The 14,109-nt window shown below is 39.9% G+C and overlaps 2 protein-coding genes across 2 annotated transcripts in view; one reads left to right on the top strand and one right to left on the bottom strand.

Moving 5' to 3' along the window:
- The window catches only part of ROPN1L (rhophilin associated tail protein 1 like), a 155,195-nt gene that overhangs the window by 2,667 nt on the left and 138,419 nt on the right, over window positions 1-14,109 (bottom strand). The window lies entirely within an intron of this gene.
- Window positions 7,751-14,109, top strand: part of DAP (death associated protein) — a 44,347-nt gene continuing 37,988 nt past the window's right edge. The window contains exon 1 of the mRNA XM_063130227.1: window positions 7,751-7,951. Within this exon, the coding sequence (XP_062986297.1) occupies window positions 7,897-7,951 (55 nt within the window). The 5' untranslated portion in view covers window positions 7,751-7,896. The remainder of the gene's footprint in view (window positions 7,952-14,109) is intronic.

Raw genomic sequence — 14,109 nt, 5'->3', positions numbered from 1 at the left:
GTGTGTGCATATATATTCTTTGCAGATTGGAAAGCTGTTTCTTAACCTAAAGTTATCAATTTTGAATGCATTCTAATTCTACCCTTTCTTTCCATCTAATTATGAAAATGATACAACAGATAAATACATACTTCTGTTCACCATTCATTCCACGTATAAAAGCTACATTAGGATCCATTTGATAAAAAAAAAATATTTCACTATCTCATCCTTGATATGATTCACAACAACCTATATTCATCCCCTGACTCTAATTCCTAGTTTTCCTGTAATATATTGAATTGCTAGATTCCAGCATCTCATGATTACTTTATAACGTTGTTATAAAGTTGTACATTCCTCAGAAATGCTCTCAATTTAACTACCTCCAATTGTTTCCAGATTTTCCTTATTCATTCTGACTGCATTCAGACAACACAATAGTCAATGGTGGGTTAATAGTCAACTCCACAGTTGATTACCGAGGGCTTACTCCCCACACAACATGATTATAATCAACCGTGGTGTGGATTAAGGCAAGCGTTGAGTTGATTATTAGTCAATGGTATGTTTGATTGACACATCCCCTGCACTCTCTTCCCCCTCAGTCCTCCTGCTGTTATCCCATCAGCTATTGTGAACTAGAGCGGCAGTCAACACTTTTTTCACTCTTGCCAGGGAACTCTGTAGTCACCGAAAATAACCAACTGTGTCCATCAAAATAGTCAATGGTGCTCAACACATGACACAATAACCAGGGGTTGTTCAAATAATCAATTCTGCACAGCATTGGTCATTTGCATTGGGTATTTTGGTTGAGTAACCAACCATGGTGTGAAAAACTCCAACAGACAACACATTAACCGACCATTTAAACCACTGTTGACCATTTAACCCACTGTTGGCTATCATGTCGTCCAAACCCATTCTCTATCTTACTTGCTCTTCAGTTTTCTTTTCACATTTTAGCTAAAACAAACCTAGCTAACATGATAGTGTATAAAATCTGTCTTTGTTTATTCAGGTGAATACAATATTTGACAAAATTTAATAAATATACCAAAAGGTCTGATGTTATAAACTGAATGTTTTAATTTGTTAATTTGTTAAACACCAGACTCCAATATTTTAATGACTTCCCACGATTCCACCACATGTAGAGAAAACGCACATTTGGGTTCTTTAAAAATCTAATGCTTTCCTTCTTCTTGTCTACCATTTTATTATTTTTCCAGGCTGATCAATACCATTGTATGGCCATTTCAAATCAGTTCTTTGATAAATAAAAAAATCCACTTTCTTGGGATTTTCTTTTTAGGTCATTTCTACATCATTTTTTTAAAAATAAATCTGTTATTTCCTTGTACCCAAGTATTCTATAATAACTATAAATGTGTGATGTTTTATTTCTCTTTGTTGATAATAACTTTTCAATTCATTTCCCCTTAACTTAAATAATACTTTTGTCTTTGCCTACATAAAAAGGATGTTATCTGGATATATTGGAAACATGGATGTTTTGGCTTCACTTTCTCAACTATCTAATCAGATGATGATATGGAATTATTCTTCACCAACTCCTGATACATATCTATTTTTCTACAGAATGTTTAGATTTACCATCTAGATATATTTAGAGTTACCATCTAAATTATTATTTTTATTACACAGGGGAAATATTGGACATTAATTTTTGCCTATTTTATCCCATATTGCTTAATATGTATTTATTACATTACTACTATTATAAGATTTTCTCCTACTTTTTTTGAACATTCATACCAGTCTTCTTAAATCTGTCTTTACTAATGTAATTTCTCCAGATAATATTAACTCTTCTTTAAAGCAACATTATACTTGCTTCATGATAACTTCTGATATTTGAGGTTCCTAATATATTCCCTTCCCCAACTTCTTATTTACTCTTGCTTTGCTTCCATTCCCAATGAAAGCAGAAAGCTTTCTAATTCTGAGGAGAAGCCTAGAAGGCATTAATTTGGAAGAAGAATGCGTTATCCACAAGGTGCTTAACTATGATGAATTGCCAATCCAATAGCATTAATTGTCTTCACTTTCTAGGCATGGAGTGTCCAGGAAAAAAATGGTTATCAATTCTGAAGACACCAGATTTCATTTATTATGAATACAATAGTCCTAATTAGAGGATTATCTGGTACTTAAAAATGGGTTGAAAATATATTCTTCCCTCCCTAAATAAACCATTTCTCTCTCAAAAGAATCATACCTTATTCTAATACGGTCTACAGCCTAGCCGTATATACTTCACCGAGTTCTCTACATGAAAAAGATGAGGTTATATTACACACAGACAGAATGTAAGGCATTCACAATGCATAATTTATAGCAGACTACCAGTTCATTTTCTTTGGGAGAAAAATGCACAGAGCAAAGCCCTGAACCTTGTGATTGATAAAGTATGGAACAAAGTTAACAGAAATCTTAAATCATCTACCAAGGACCTGAAGGTAAAATTCACGCAACAGCAAACACCCAACAGACTACATCTAAGATAGATAAACAGGAAATCAAACCTGCTGACAGGGACTGGGAATATGGAAAGCTTAATATAACACCAGCTACGTTTTTGGGGCCTTTGTCTTATCTGTAGTTCAGTTTTGGAGGCAATGTACTGTATCAGGCTGATACGCTACAAGTCACTCATATTCTACTGGTTTTGTAGTTCTGTGATTCCCTTCTATTTTTCACCATATTAAAGGAGCGCAGAGGACTGAGGGGAGTGAGAAGAAAGGGCTGCTTAGCCCTTTGTTTTCCAGTCACGGATGCTCAAAATTGGCCTCTCCCAAGCTGCTTTCCTTCCCAAGAGGTAAAGTAACACAGGGATTTAATATAAGAACAAGTCTTTTGTACCTTAAAGACTAACGAATGTCTTATAGCATAAACTTCCATGGATCAGAGCCCACTCTATCAGATGTGTAGAATGTCATCCTGAGTGTTTAAGAGGAAGACAATGTATTTCTACCCAGTGATGCTGTCAGGGCAGGACTTTGGGACAGAGGTCCAGGGTCCTACTCAGCAGAATGAAGGTCTCCAAAGGCAGCAGGGTTGGATTACCACATTTTAAAGTATGTGAAGTAATAAATATTGCCATCTAAAAGTGTGTGTGTGTGTGTGTGTGTGTGTGTGTGTGTGTGTGTGTGTGTGTGTGTGTAAGATCATTAAGTCTAGAGTCTAACTGAGGCACTGGTTCCAACCTAGGTTTGCACTGGCACTACACAAAGCAGCTGAAGTCAGAGTTTGGAGCTATGGGTCTCTGAAGCTCCCCTAAGGGAAATGGAACTCAGGCACATCCTCAGATTTTTCTCTGGATGTAGAGCTTCATCTGACCAGCGTTTTATTGCATGCTCATTACTGGGCACTCACGGAGTTTGCTCAGGTCCCTCACATGATGTCATCTGCCTCCCGCACGCCTTCCGCCCCTTCTGGCCTTCCTTGCATGACAAAACAACCCCTCATTAAGTCCGATTTATTTTTAACTCGGAATTGCTGCTCTCTCCTGCTGTATGCAGGAGAAGCAGTGCCATTAGAGGCTCAACGGGCCTCGTGCTCATTGTGTACTTTCTCTTTTGAAAGAGGAAGTAACTGAGGAATGAAAACACGGGCAGAGAAGAGAAGGTAGGGAGCGTGTTAACCCCTGGTGTGATGGAGCTTGTAGAGCCGGGTATGAGGTTTTGACAGAGGTTTTGGGTGTGTGTGTGTGTGTGTGTGTGTGTATGTGTATATATTCAGCCCTTATGCATTTAAATAAAAAGTTCAGTTAAAACATTGTCCATCTGATATTCTTCCCTGGTTTCCATCTATCCTCCCAACATGGAAACGGAGACTTTGTGAAGTTTCCAAGTCATGTATCTAATTTAATGGATTAATATCATAGCAGCATAGGCATATATGGTATCTCAGCATGTCTGGTGTTGGAAGCATCGATGTCCCTGTTTAGTGAATCTGAACTTGCACAACTGATGTCAAAGTCCAGGTTACTGTGACATCTTTCGCTTTGTATGCGTTTAATCCAGTGATTCCTATTGACACATTAGCAGGCTGAGCTTTTGGTAACACGCTCAAAGAATTTTACCAACTGTAGTTCCCAGGTGTGATAAAAGTTTGCTGTCTGCAAAAATCAAAATAAAACCAACAAACAAAGCTTCCTTTTAGCATCTCTAGTTTAGCAATCTGATGCTTGACAGTTCAGTAAAGGAGAAGCAGTTCAGTGAAGGAGAATGCAGTTATTAAAGCCATACAGGCTGGATGGAAACACTGTGAATTATGAAATAATGCAAATGCCTATTTTTCTTGGGAAAAAATCAAATTAAAATCTTTGGAAGATTAAAAAATCTGGGGGGAAATTATTGCATGGTGATCTTGTTAAACCATACTTATTCTTAAAGGCCTTTTTTGCTGTTTTTGGTATATTTTTAGAACTGGCAACTCTCTACTAGGATCAACAAATCTAAATCTAAAAACCAAATGCATGCAGTCAAGTCTACATTTTTACAGAGCTCGAGGGCTCTGAAATAAGGAGTATCTATTGGACTTTTGATTGTATCTATCAGGATGACAGTATACAACTTCTGTCATCCATGATCACTGCCCATCCTGGCTGGCGTTTTTAGGATTTTTTCAGTTAAAACAAAAAATGTGGTTTATCATGAAGTTCTAATTTAAAATACGGTTCTTATTAACACAATTTCCCATTTATTCTAACAAAACAACTTACTAACTCAGCCAAACTAAAAAAAACAACCAACCTAAAGATGAAGTTGCATAGACATTTATTATATATCAAATAAATGTTATAAACATTTTTCACGGACCTGAGCAGCGCCAGGCATATCAGCTAGTTTCTAATAAAAATGAATAGTGGTCCTTGTTTTCAAATCAATATATATGTAGCATTTCAGTGTATCTTTGGATTTTTTTAATAGAAAATAGCTATTTTTCTTCTGTCAAATGTTGGATCCTTTATACATCATGGATCTGTCATTTTCTGAAATAAGGGCCATTGCAACCCTATAATTTAAGTGTAAGTACATAGGAATCTCTTAAAATATCAACACCCTAGGACTTTTCACTGTGGTGGTCTACAGTGTTCCTCATAACTGGCCAAGCGACCATCCTGAAAACGCAGATCCCTCCAGCTCCGAAGGCTGTGCTTTTCTTCACAACCTTCTAGAACCTATACACTTCTCTTGTTTCCTGGGGTGAATGTTCATAGATTTTCTTCATCGAATTTCCCTCAACGTCCATATGAATTTTCATTTCTCAAACAAAAGTTCCTCCAGACATGTATTACGGTTATCAGAATGAATAGTAGGTCTTACAAAAACAGAACAGGCACAACTAAGCAACTAGTATAATCCTCACCAAGATCAAGAACTAAACACATTTGCTTTTAGAGTCTCACTCTGAGGTGAGCAGCACTGGGGGGCAGACTGTATGATGCAGAAGAAGGAAAACAAAATATTTTGTGACCAGAGAGTCGTTTTCACTTGGGATACATTAGGAGGACCCCCATGTTACAGCTCTCTTGAAACTGGAAAAAATAGGCTGCTACCTGTTTCCTGAAGCTTTCCTCTTTTTAAAATTATTTATTGAAAAAAGTATGTAAGTACAAAATAGCTGTAGCATGCATAAAATAAACATGAACATATAACATACAACACACACACACCCAAAAAAACCTCAACAACCACCCAAAAATGACCCAGTCAACATCCACAAAGATATAGTCAGACAGGGACAATATATTAAAGAGGAATTTTATCAAAATGTAAAACAGTAAGCAGCAGCATTGGATCATGCTAGAAGTTTAATGTTTAACAAATAACTGGCCTCCATTGGAGGCCAATGGCTTGATAGTCCATAGTGGCCCTTAGATAAGCAGTTAATCATAAAATCATAGAATAGCAGAGTTGGAAGGGGCCTACAAGGCCATTGAGTCCAATGCCCTGCTCAGTGCAGGAATCCACCCTAAAGCATCCCTGACAGATGGTTGTCCAGCTGCCTCTTGAAGGCCTCTAGTGTGGGAGAGCCCACAACCTCCCTAAGTAACTGATTCCATTGTCGCACTGCTCTAACAGTCAGGAAGTTTTTCCTGATGTCCGGCTGGAATCTGGCTTCCTTTAACTTGAGCCCGTTATTCCATGTCCTGCACTCTGGGAGGATTGAGAAGAGATCCTGGCCCTCCTCTGTGTGACAGCCTTTTAAGTATTTGAAGAGTGCTATCATGTCTCCCCTCAATCTTCTCTTCTCCAGGCGAAACATGCCCAGTTCTTTCAGTCTCTCTTCAATAGGGCTTTGTTTCCAGACCCCTGATCATCCTGGTTGCCCTCCTCTGAACACGCTCCAGCTTGTCTGCGTCCTTCTTGAATTGTGGAGCCCAGAACTGGACACAATACTCTAGATGAGGCCTAACCAGGGCCGAATAGAGAGGAACCAGTACCTCACGTGATTTGGAAGCTATACTTCTATTAATGCAGCCCAAAATAGCATTTGCCTTTCTTGCAGCCATATCACACTGTTGGCTCATATTCAGCCTGTGATCTACAACAATTCCAAGATCCTTCTCATTTGTAGTATTGCTGAGCCAAATAACCCCCATCTTGTAACTGCATTTGGTTTCTATTTCCTAAATGTAGAACTTGGCATTTATCCCTATTAAATTTCATTCTGTTGTTTTCAGTCCAGCACTCCAGCCTATCAAGATCACTTTGAAGTTTGTTTCTGTCTTCCAGGGTATTAGCTATCCCACCCAATTTTGTGTCATCTGCAAATTTGATAAGCATTCCCTGCACCTCCTCATCCAAATCATTAATAAAACTGGGCCCAGGACTGAGCCCTGTGGTACCCCACTCGTTGCCTCTCCCCAGTTTGAGAAGGTTCCATTGATAAGTACTCTTTGAGTCCGATTCTGTAGCCAACTGTGAATCCACCTAATAGTTGTTCCATCTAGCCCACTTTTAGCTAGTTTGTTAATCAGAATATCATGGGGCACTCTTGTCAAAAGCTTTGCTGAAGTCAAGATATATGACATCCACAGCATTCCCAGTCCCACAAGGGAGGGTTACCTGATCAAAAAATGAGATCAAATTAATCTGACAGAATCTCAATTCCTTGGGATTGAAACAGTCCAACTGTGTGAAGGATTGCAGCCTGTGAGAACAGTTCAAAAGGGGTTCGAATTCTGAACCTTTAAAAAATATTAATACATTTATTTTTAAAACCAGATTACTTTACAAGGCAGATCATTGTGAATACCAAAACAGCTCCCGTCTTTTTAAAGCAGATGTTTGAGAATATGCAAGAGCCCTGCTGGATCAGACCAAAAGTCCCATCCAGTCCAGCAGCCTATTTCCTGCAGATGCCTCAAGGCAAGGCTCATAAACATAACATAATAAACTATTTGGGTTTTATATTCTTTGTGATGGTTGGTAGGTGTTAAGGACTTTGATTTGCAACCAAAACAGGACAGGGACGCAACAGCCCTCCTTGTTGCTTATCCCCGTTATACAAAGGTATACTGTCCCTGGACTTGGAGGCTCTATATAAAGAGCACAACTAAGAGGTGTTGGTGGGTCTGTCTTTTCCAAATGCTCTCCCGCCAGCTCATCGAGCAACTCTTTCCCAAAGGAAAGAAACAGAGCCCGTGTATTCTTGCGTACTTGCTACCGGTACGGCAGGAAGAGGAAGGAGTAACCTTCTCTCTCCTCCCGCTTTGCACCGCGCTCTGACGACAGAGCCGTGCGCAGCGCAGCGGCGGCGAGCAGCCACGTTGACAAGTGAGGGCACCCGGAGGAGTGCTTTTGCATTTGAGCGACTCGTCGCCAGCTTTTGCTGCTGGAGCATCGATTGCTGTGTTTGTGGCAGCAGCTCCAGAGCAAAATGTCTTCACCGCCTAAAGACAAAACAGAGACCCGTGCTGGACACCCGCCTGCTGGTACTGCTGCCCTTTCCGACCTCTCTCTGTCTCTCTCTCTGTCTCCCCCCATCTTGCTTGTATCTTTCGAGGGAGTTTATTGTGGGAGGGATGAATTGGGGAGGAGGAGGGGAAGTTGGTAAGTTTTTAAAAATCCCGTGCCGTATATTTGCATGCACTTTTGAACCGCTACAGTAGTAATATGCGATTAAAGAGCTACTCGTGTGTGTGTGTGTGTATGTGTATGTATGCCAGCCACTTTGCACACCAGGCTTTTTAAAATAGGCGGGAGGTGATTCCTTTAAGACTGCCTTCCTATTTACTCTTACTTGAGTGTAAGCCCCCTTGAACAGAGTGGGGCTTCTGAGCAAACATGCATAGAATACGGCTGCAATGCTGCGCTTGGGAGTAGGTCTAGTTGAACTAGAAGGGCTTTACCTCCAAGTAAACATGCTAAGGGTCGGGCTGCACGGAGGTGTGGCACTGTTCAGTTCTATGTGCGCCTGTAGCAGCCTGCCACTTCCCTTTAAAACAACAAAGTTTCTCTTGGGCTGTTGTAGGGATCTTCTAAATGCAGGGAATGGAGATATGGAAAACCCCTAGTAAGTAGGGCTGCCCATCCGCCTTCCCCACCCTTTTCCACCTGGTTGGTTTGTTGTTAAAGTTAGGCACGTGACCTTGCCAACGTGTATACACGAAAGCAAATCTCTCAAGTGTCTGGTAAAAAGCCAGGTGATGGCCACAAGACAGATCCTGGGGTTGAGTTTCTGTCCACAGGGTCCATAGTCCAACCCACTTTTTCTAGTCCAAAGAAACTTGGCGAAATTGCCAGATGTCACAGTACATAATTGAGACTTTCTGCAATTGTACTGTTTATTGGTATAGCATCAAATATCAGCATATTTTATTTATTTTTAAAACTTACAGTCTGATCCTATGGATAATTTACTTCCAAATTAATCCCACCTTTTCTACAAAGTTAGCATGCATACGATTGCAACCATGCAGCCTGATCCTGTGCGCTTTTACTCAGAAATTAGTTCCACTGAATTCCTTGGGGCTTTCCCCCAAATAACTTGCAACCCTACGCCCACTTTAGTTTCATTGGGCAGTATCAAAGAGTGTCATTCTGCAAACTCAAATAGTATTAGTGGAGCTCTGCTGAATGTTTCCATTGTGCAAACAGTTGCCTATTATGGTTGCGTAACTGGTTGTTCAAGCAGTTGCGAATGCTATTGCACAACAGGTTGCACAAGTAGAATGCAAAATGGGTTGCACAGGAGTTATGTACAACAGGTTTTGCAAGCATAATGCTTGTAGAAACAAAACTTTAGTTGGATTCTCCTCTTGTGCATAGTTTGGCACATAGTTTCCGCTAGCGCAACATCATTTGCGCTAACGAAGTGCCACAGTTCGATACTGCCTATTCTCTGATATAGTAGTACTTGAAGTGATGTCCAGAAACAACAAACAATGCAATGAAATAAAAATAGTAAAGCATAATTGATAAAAGGAAATCCAGAGTGTAATAATTTTTTATCCTTGATCGATTATTTCACTAGATTTTTAAAATAACTTATTTTAATAATGTTTTTATACGTTTTAATCTTTTTATGTATTTTATAATATTTTGTATTCCATGTTGTTCCCCACCTTGATCCAGAGGGAGAGGCGGATTATAAATAATTAAATAATATATTATTATTAACAAGATATTTTTAGAAGCGATGTTTTCAGTAGCAAATTTAAAAAGCAACAGGAGTGCAGTTGTTCAAAGCAACATCTGTGCAATTTCTGTAGCATTGTGCAATGCTCTTGATGAGTGTGGAGCTCTTTTCAAGTTGTTTTAATCTTTTTTTGTTGTAAGAAAGCGCCAGTGAAAAGCAAGCTGCAATTTCGTATGTCTACAATTGACTTTCCTTCCTCTTCCTGGAATAGATTGATCACTTACAGTCAGTACATGTCTTCATGTAGTTCAGTGTTCTTACTCTTCCACCCTTCCTCTGTTATTGACCTGCATGAGCTGTCTTGCTTCTAGTTGGCTGGTGCTTTAATCATGAGTATGCTAAAACTGATGTTGAAAGTCTGGAAAATACTTTCAAGGGATTTCTTTATCATAAAAGGGAGGCCAGAACTCTAGGAATTATTCCTTTACTTTTTTTCTTTTAATTGCCAAGGACTAGGGGGAAAACACCTTCCTTTGTAATTGTTATTTAATTGCAGGGATTAGTTATAAATACTTGGACAGCTACATACCCATGAATTCCTCTTCTGCTTTATAAACTGCCATATATACTGGTGGTAATGTATAAATAACTAAACATCACCATAATAGTATTTTGTGCAAAGAATATGATTTAGCTCCAAATTTTGGTGGAGGCAGATGAGAGAACAAGCCTTTGGGTGTTACTGCTTAGGTTCTCAGAAACTATGCAGTGGGGATGAGTTTGTGAGTGCTGGTATATAGGAAACTGCCTTCTTTTGAATTGGATCGTTGTTCTCAATTAGCTTAGTATTGTCTACACCAGGGCCCCCTAACAGTGGTGCCTGCAAAATTCTTCACTCCCTACTCCCTTCAAAAATTATTTGTAATAAAACATCTTGAAAAATGTTAGGGCACCAGGTTCTTCCTGTTCCTGAACATGCCACTGATCAGCTGTTCAGTGGACAGGAAGAGAAGGAAAGAGTTGCTTCCTGGCACCACCCAGCCTTCATCTATCTATACAGACCTTTCCCCCTTTGCTTTCTGTCTATCCACTCCCAGCTTCTAGCCTTGCTATTTCTCTCTACCCACCTCTTTCCCCACTATTCCTTTCCTGTCCCTAGCCCTCTTTTTTCGCTCCCTTTGTAGCTCCCAACTCTGCTTTCTCTCTCCCACTTATCCCTTTGTTTGCTCTTTCTCTCCACTTCCAGCCTCTAGCTTCAATATTTCTCCCACTCTCCTCTATACCTTGCTGTTTCACCCCACTCCTAGCTTTGCTCTTTCTCTTCCCTCTACCTTGCTATTTCCCCCTCCCTTCCAGCCTCTTGCCTTGTTATTTCTCTTCTCCCCACCCCACATCTTTTCAGTAGCCAGGCTCCTATGGCAGCCATTATATGACAAATCACATCCTCCATTGGAAACATTTTGTGATTGTGCCCACAACATTTTCTCAAATTCCCAAATGTCCCCACAGAACCAAAAAGGTTGGGGACCCCTGGTCTACCCACTGACTGACAGCAACTCTCCAACATTTCAGAAAAGAGGCTTTTCCAACCATACTTGGAGATGCCAGAGATTGAACGTGGGAGCTTCTGTATGCAAAGCATGTGTTCTACTACTAATCTCTGACCTTTCCCCAGTCTGCAATCGCTGCTGGAAGGTAAACAGTGATCTGCTTAACGAACAGCCCACGTTTAACAAACAATGGATTGTTTATGATTTGTTCTTGGATTATAACTCTGGGTTCTTTCTTCTTCAGCAACCTAGAGTTCTGGGTCTATATTTTATTTATTTATTAAAATGTTTGTATCCTTCCCTATATCATTGGAATCTCAAGGTGGTGTACAGATAAAATCAAACAGTATAAAACAATAAATAATGTACACAGCTAAAAACATATTAAACTGTTAAGCTTAAACCAGCAAAAAATGTAAAAGCATTGAAAACAAAACTATGTGCAACTTTAGGCAACTTTAGCCCTCAAAGGCTTTGATAAAAAGCCACTTTTTAACTTGGCACCAAAACAAAGCCAGTGTCGACACCAGTCAGGCCTCCAAGGAGAGGGCATTCCACAAGCAGGGTGCCACAACAGAGAAAATGCTCTCCCATGTCCCACCATAAGGTATGTCTCGCGTTAGTGGAGTGCGGAGGAGGGAGCCTCCAACATATCTCAAATCTTGGGCAGGCACATATAGGGAGAGACGTTCTCTCCATGTGTCATGGAGAACAACTGGGACGAGGGGGGGCGATTGTTTACTGCAGTGGATGTGGTCAAGTGGTCAGGAGCCAAGTAGCCTATGGTTTGTTAATTGTGGGTTGGTTCTGTGTGAACCAGGTCACATAGAACCAGGATCACTCCTCAATAGCAGCTTGTATCTTCACCCTCGGAATGCAGCTAGAGGATGGAGCTGCTCAGTTCCTATTTGACAGGAGGCTAAAGTTGTAGCTTTTCAACCCCTTTCCCTCCATAAATTAGATCCTCCATAAGATGAATTTCCAATTCAGTTACCAGAAATTTATGGGGTTCTGGACACTCCCATGTAATCTAGTTCTAGACTGAGCAGGACTGGATCTCTCCGGCTAAAATAACCTTTTTAATAGTTTTTTATGCCTATCTATATATTCTCATGCTTTACCACTGACTGTTTACATGCATTTTTCGTCATACTGATAGTGAAACCCTTGTCAGGTGGAAGATTTGGCACATGTTTACCCAAGAGTACGACCCAGTGTGCAAGGGTCATGTTTCCCACATCTTTCTCACACACATACATACGCACACACTCAACACCCCAAAGTGACTTTGTGGCTTTGCAGTTTGTTGAGGCTCAGTCTAGCGCATCATTAGGTAGGCTTAAGCTCCATTTGAGTTCAGTTGGATTTGCATGCTCATAATTGTGTGCTGAATTGGGATGTTGGTGTGCAAAGAAGAAAAATAACAAGAGAAGTAGCCTGAATAGGATTTTTAATCAACTCAGGAGAGGAATAGGAGGCTATTACCATATTGTATTAATAGACACCCATTACAATCACAAATCCCTGTAGATGAACAATCACAAGACCCTCTAGTTAAGAAAAACATGTAAGTGCATATCAGTACAAAAATAGTTCACGTGCATGAAGACAGTTCAAAAGACGATAACGTTTCTACAGGTCTGGTAAACAAGAACTTGAACTCTAAATAAGTATACTTTCAAAAAGCAGATTTCTCACATGAAGACACTATAAAAAGACCAGATGAATTTCCTCTTGGTATAGAGTGTTTCACAGTCATTACTTTTGTGTTCTCACATAAAATCTGTGAAATACAACATTTTAATTCCGATTTAACAAATGAGGGATTGCAGGTTAAAAAGAGTGACTTGCCCAAGTCTATGTCCCAGGAAGGTCCAAATCAATCCCTGTACTGGCTGTCTGCTATTGTAAGAAGTTTTGAGCCTGCTTTAATTGAACTCAGAGTTAAGGTGTGCATTTTTCTGACTGAACTGAAAAACAACTGCCTCCCCCTTCCATACTTTTGGGTGGTTGCTCTGAAGGGAATCTGATAGTTCTGGATCATTGGGGAGAAAGAAAGTGGACTCATATATAGGTATTGCTATTCAAAATGATGAATGTTGTATTTATTAAGGGTTATTCCACTGACTTTCAGCAGGGGAATTTCCCCCACTGTAATGCAGTACTTCACAAGTGCATTTCAGGGGTGTGTGTGCATTGCAGATTAGTGACAACTTCCATTTCAAGTTATTGGATTGTCCCCCGCAATCCCTAGGAGATTAATTTTTGGAATTGAAAAGATTGTGAGTTTTCACCCTAAATCTAGACAGTGCTATTGCCAGCTAAAATATAGTTTAAAGGCTTGGTGGGAAAACTTTGTATCCGACATAGATTTTTAAGTGTCTTGATTTGTTTCACAAGGAAGCACTTTCCCCGCAAATAGCTTTAAGAACTAGATTTTTCCTAAACTGGGCTGCCACCGTCCGTACTTATCCGTTAAAATCATTGTAGCAATTTGACTCAGTAGGAGTAAAGCTGAGTAGAGCTGAAAGTCTAAATTCCATTTTTGGAAACTGCACAGAAATAAAGTGAGATAATAGCATGGCTGTAAAGGAAATCTTTTGGTTTTGGGTGCTCTTTATAGCCAGCTTGGTATTAGACTCAGCAGTGCAACTAAAATATTTGAGGGCATGTAGTTATCTATAAGGAGTGGTTAGCTAGATGCTTCTGTTATTGGAACATAACTTTTAGGAAGTGAAAGTTGTTGCCTTTACTTTGTATTGCTCTAAGAGAGCATAGTGAAAATTATTTTAGTGTCACCGGTGTATATTATTCTCACATTCATAAATAACAACATTTGTATAGTTTTCATTGCAATATCTGGTACATTTAGAGCCTTGTGTGGTGCAGAGTGGTAAGCGGCAGTTACTGCAGCCGAAACTCTCCCCACGGCCTGAGTTTGATCCCAGCGGAAGCTGGTTCT

This window comes from Elgaria multicarinata, chromosome 7, assembly GCF_023053635.1.
Source record: "Elgaria multicarinata webbii isolate HBS135686 ecotype San Diego chromosome 7, rElgMul1.1.pri, whole genome shotgun sequence".
NCBI lineage: Eukaryota > Metazoa > Chordata > Lepidosauria > Squamata > Anguidae > Elgaria > Elgaria multicarinata.
This window is presented reverse-complemented; position numbering and strand designations above follow the sequence as displayed.